Here is a 5,620-nt window from a genome sequence, read left to right on the forward strand (position 1 = left end):
ACACACACACACACACACACACACACACACTTAAACACACGCACACACAAACACACACACACACACACACACACACACACTGACACAAACGTGAACACACTTGCATCCTCGAATACACCTACAGAAAAAAGGGCAATCTATCCACCAGGACACTTGCTATGATAGTGATAGCGAGGAAGAGGACACTATCAAGGCCACCACTGACTAGGCAAATATGTGAGATAAACGTTCATACAACAACAAAAATTGACACTCATTGTCTACAAAGCTGTATTACAACGTGTAATATTCTTGGAGCGCAGCAGTTCTTGGATATCCGAATAGATCTGGAAAAACTCGTGTTCTGTGTGGTTTACGCTCGAAATCCTTAAATTCAGAACAAAATCGCAAGCAGAAGCTTTTGAGTCGCTCCAGTGTGAAAATGCCGGGTGTCCTCGGGGCGTAATGCCACACTTCCCGGCAAGCAGTCCCGTGACGTAGACGTCTTCTAGCTGCAGCCAATCAAAAGTCTTGGCTCGAGCTTGCATAATACAGGAAGCAGCTGAGAGGGACATCACGTAAGCGCCCCCAAATACATACGGCGGATACGTGGGGAAAGGAAAATCCAAGAAACTCACAGACCACTTGTCACCGAAGTCTCGTATGACCGATGAGTTCACACACACAGCTCCCAGAATTTGTGAGGAATTTATCACATTGGAGCGCAGTTCTTGGATCAGATAAGGTACGTTGAGTATTGTGTCATCATCGACTTTCATAACAAATTTCGGTTTGGGCGCTTGCCGCAAAGCCCAAACAAATCCTTCTAAGACTTTGTTAGGTAAGTATTCGTAGGTGTCCTGCTCTTCTATAATGACGAGATCATTATGCATCCTAGATTCTCTGTCAACGATGTCATCCCAGTGCTCATCTCGCCCCACCAAGAACTGAACCGTTGCTCCCATCTCGCTGAGGTTGAGCCCCCACGTTTTCCGAACGGCCTGTCTGAACAGAACGTTGTTTGGCCGAGAAACTACCAAAATAGCGAGAAATAAACCCACATTGTCTGGATCTGTGGAGGGAGAAGAACCTTTGAGAATATCACTGATCTTTGGGTCTGAAGATATCTGACCATCTATAGATCTGGAATTCGCGTCCTGCTCTTGTCTGGAGCCCTTCAAGGTCATGTGAGTGAGTTTTATCATGGAAATCCCCAGCTTGGCGAATTGATTACGAGCCAGCGCCGTGTCTTTGTCGCTTAGTGGCTTAGCCTTTCCCATCTTGGAAAATGTCCACGTCAGTTCCATGTTGTTCGCAAGTTGCTCCTCCTGGCTCAAGTTGTGAATGAGGCTCTGAATCTTCAAGACGAAGAAGATCGTGATGAGAGCCAAGACGAAAGTAACCAACTTTTTGAAGTGTCGACGTTTCCATGTCACAATTTTCCCATGCACTGATAGCAGGGATGTGCGATGACCTGCCTTCATTTTATGCATCGTAAATTCAATTTCTAAACCTTGCCTAATCTCGAAGAAACGCCTCCTGCAAAGGAGAATACCATTTGATCTGATTTTCAGCGAAGCAAAAAAAAAAAATAAATTCAGGTTTATTTTAAAAGAATAGTATGTTTACAACAAAAACGCTCATTTGTGTCAGAGATCAGCAAGAAAATCCAACGCACGAAGCCCTACCTTGTAGTTCGTAGACCACTCGCCCGTAACACTCACTGACCTGGCGCTCACGAGTATAGAGACGTAACGGTCGCAATACCATTTCCTCGGGAGACTGCTCTCTTACATTTCGGTCCTATGCTTAAAGGTTCCAGACCGATGGAGAGAAAATGGACTCTGGCCAAAAGGCTGTGAAAGAAATAATAAACCCGGATTGCAAAGAGGCCCTTTACGTAGAAATGCTTGGCTGGCTGCTCATAACACGATTACAGTGCCGTACCCGTGCTCATTCTCAGTGCCAGGTAGTTTTAAAAATTCATGAGGAGCAAGGGGGTGATAATAATGTTTCCTTCGGGACTCACACTTCGGGGGGGACAAATGGCGATGTTGCAACACGAAAAGAATGTATTGACGTAACACCTTGTCATAGTCAGTGATGACAGAATGGCCGAACTGAGCTTTAAAAAATGGAGGTGGTTGTACTAGTGCAACTGCTAAACTAAATGTTTCACCGCAACATACAGACAACCAAAATGGCAATATTCATGGGACATGGTGTTACTTATGGATTTCAAAATGTCGTATATCGCTGTTGTGAGTTGGTGCGTAATGTTGAAAGCTTCACTACATCTATGTATGGGGTGGGATAACTGAACTATTTTTCACAGTTAATCGAAACACAAATATATTGGCCGTTAGACGAAATTTGCATGCCACTAAAACGGCTGATGCAAAATACAAGACCTTGTGGGAGTATGCCTTTGGAGCAGTGAATTAGTACACATGTTTTCATAACGTAGTTTCTCAATCTGTAATGTGGAGGCGTTTTGCCCTCACAACATTGTTTGTGTTGACGTTTCCTTCAGTCCCCGCGCTACCATGTTATCTAAGGGCGTCAATCACGTACATCCATAAAACGTGGGTGGTTGGCGGATGCTCTGGTGTGGTTTCTCCTTCTGTCCTATACATCTATCGTCCTTATCTTCCCTCTTTTTTTTAGAAGGGGGGGGGGGTGTATTTTTTGTTTGGTACTCTCTTGCAACTCCTCTAATCTTCTGCACTTATATGACCTTATTGTGTTGCAAGTGCCTTAAAACTTTTAGTAAAACTAAACATCCAGAAAACTCTTGAGTATTTTCCCTTTTCTGTCTGACCGTGTCTGGGGTCAGCGCTGTCAGTACCTGTAGCTATCTCCAAACTCTCACTTCCTCGTCTGTCATTTTCCTAACTCTGTGGTGAGTATTTTAGCGGGTGGGGTCGGGGCATGCAGCAGCTGTCTCGGGGAGCTCCCTTGGGGCTTGTCACGGGGCTCCAGGTGGCAGTTTGTGGTGCGGATGCTGAAAATAGAGACACAAATACAAATATGTGTGGAAAAAAATGTAATTTGGTTTTGTTTCATGTTTGTGTTCCCCGTCTCCCGCCCCCACTCACCTCCACCCCCTCGCTCTCTCCCTCTCTCTCTCTCTCTCTCTCTCTCTCTCTCTCTCTCTCTCTCTCTCTCTCTCTCTCTCTCTCTCTCTCTCTCTCTCTCTCTTTCTCTCTCTCTCTCTCTCTCTCCCTCTCTCTCTCCTCTCTCTCTCTTCCTTTATTTCTCTGTCTCTCTCTGTCTCTCTCTGTCTCCCCCCTTCTCTCCCCCCCCCCCTCTCTCTCTCTTTCCTGCTTGTTTGGCTTGTGTAGGAATGGGAAACTATCGGAAGAAAAGGTGTAGGGAGGGGGTGATAGGTTTGCTTTTAGATGATCTGATCATGTGACTCGAAAAAGAAAGAGAGCCAGAGAGTGTGATTGTGTGTGTGTGTGTGTGTGTGTGTGTGTGTGTGAGAGAGAGAGAGAGAGAGAGATATTTTTTAATATATATATATATATATATACATATATATATATATATATATATATATATATATATATATATATATATATATATATGTATACATAGGGAGAGAGAAAGAGAGAAAGAGAGAGAGAGAGGGGGGGGGTGAGATGAAGAGACAGGCTGACAGACAGACAGACAGTCATACAGACAGACAGACAGACAGACAGACAGACAGACAGACAGACAGACAGACAGACAGACTGACAGTGCATTATATTGCCTTCCTTACAATCCGCTTCTGTTCAATATTTTTGACTGCCTAGTTATCTTGCACAATATTCATACCCTTACTGGTTTTTAAAGTTTAACAAGCAGTAAATTCGTTACTTTACTTTACATTTCCATAGTTCTAAAAATTAAAACAACTGAGAGAGAGAGAGAGAGAGAGAGAGAGAGAGAGAGAGAGAGAGAGAGAGAGAGAGAGAGAGGGAGAGAGAACAGTAAAGAGTTAGGAAAGAAGAAGAAAAGAGAGACACAGTATGAGAGAAAAAAAGGAGTAGTACAGTGTCGTCCAAAAGAAACTTGAAAATGTGTCATCACCAAATCATCATGTTAAAGCCTCGCATTGCCTACCCATACCGCATACCAATTTAAAGCTAAATAAATTCTGCATAATCTTACACAATACAAATTCATCTGTAATAGGAGACGCCCAAGATATAGTCATTCAAAATTGACTTTAAAAAATTAGGCTTGGCAAAATTGTGTGAAATCAAAGAAACGTGAAATTGTCTTCGCGCGTGTATTGGGGAAGAATCAATATTGATAGAATTGACATACATTACAGATCCAATGAATGGAGAATTTTGTATTGCAAGAAACAATATTCTATTTGAATATTTTGTGACGATAGTTTAAAACAAAACGGAAAACAGAGCAATCACAAATACCATGAAAAACTTGAGCTTAACATTAATTAAATGTGCTCATTATTATTTTGCTTAGGAGCCATTAGTTTTGTGTTTTGTATGAACCTTTGGGCATCGACTCTATTAAATGTTGGACCTAATTATCTGTCATTTCATCCCAAATGTCACATAGAGTTGCAAACAAAGGGTCTGAATTGGGAGCAAAGTGGCGTTTCTTCCGCTGCTGTTTCATGATACTTCACTTTTCACATACCTGCAGGATTTATATCGGGGCTATTTACTGGTGCCCACTCCAACGTTGATTTAATTTGGTTTGCCAAGAATTATCTAGTAGCATTGGTCCAATGAGAAAGTTCTTTACTATACATGAAGATATCAAACTTGGATGACACCATGACGAAAATAAGGGTAAGACATGTCGTTCTGGCACAAGCGCGAGGTAGTCAACGAAACCAAGCTGTCTAGTGATCCTCATGAGGGCGGTTCTGTTCATTCCATCCGAGACCACCCCTGACCACCCAAAACCATGGCAGTTTCGTGGCCTCTGTTTTTCACTGACAGATTATTACGTTCAGAATCTAATGAACAAAGTCCATATGCAAAAAAGATTTCGTGCTCGACACGAAACCATTAGCTCCTAAACAAGAACAAATTAATGAGTACATGTTATGTTAAGTCCTGGTTTTGTGTAATATTTGTAACTGCACTGCTCTGTTCTCCAATCTCTTTGAAAATATCACTTAGAAGATGATGTTCATTGAAGGGACCCTTATATTCTCTTTTCAGTTGAGATTCAATAAAAGTCCATTCCACCAATGTTCATACACTTCAATATACGCGCGATCACACTTTGCGTTTCTTCGATTTCGCACAATTTTGCAAAGTCTGATTTTTTAAAGCTCAATATTGAGTGACCATATCTCGGGCGTCTCTTAACATAGATGAAATATCAGTGTGTCAGATTATGCAGAATTTATATAAAATTGGCATGCTGCTGTAGCGGGTAGTGCAAGCCTATAGCACGATGATTTGGTGATTACATTTTCAAGTTGTTTTTTTTTGGGGGGGACGCCACTACATAAGAGAGAAGAGAGACAGTATAAGAGAGAAAGAAAAAGGGTGCGAGTGGAGGAGAGGGGAATTGAAAGAGAGTTGGAGAGACATGCAGAGACAGACAGACAGACAGACAGACAGACAGACAGACAGACAGACAGACAGACAGACAGAGAAGCACA

At 42.3% G+C, this 5,620-nt stretch overlaps 2 protein-coding genes across 2 annotated transcripts in view; one reads left to right on the forward strand and one right to left on the reverse strand.

Moving 5' to 3' along the window:
• The window catches only part of LOC101849927 (growth hormone-inducible transmembrane protein), a gene marked incomplete at its 5' end in the record, with an annotated part of 55,476 nt that overhangs the window by 13,133 nt on the left and 36,723 nt on the right, over positions 1–5,620 (forward strand).
• Positions 254–3,007, reverse strand: LOC101849694 (beta-1,3-galactosyltransferase 5). Its single transcript, XM_005098741.3, has 2 exons — positions 2,828–3,007; positions 254–1,835 (listed from the first exon to the last, which is right to left on the reverse strand). The coding sequence occupies exon 2, from the start codon at positions 1,470–1,472 to the stop codon at positions 261–263; it is 1,212 nt and encodes a 403-aa protein (XP_005098798.1). The 5' UTR covers positions 1,473–1,835; positions 2,828–3,007; the 3' UTR covers positions 254–260.

Source organism: Aplysia californica, unplaced genomic scaffold (genome assembly GCF_000002075.1).
Source record: "Aplysia californica isolate F4 #8 unplaced genomic scaffold, AplCal3.0 scaffold00192, whole genome shotgun sequence".
NCBI lineage: Eukaryota > Metazoa > Mollusca > Gastropoda > Aplysiida > Aplysiidae > Aplysia > Aplysia californica.

Excerpts from the sequence above, each read along its gene's own strand:
- LOC101849694 (XM_005098741.3), bottom strand. The coding sequence starts at position 1,472 with ATGCATAAAATGAAGGCAGGTCATCGCACATCCCTGCTATCAGTGCAT.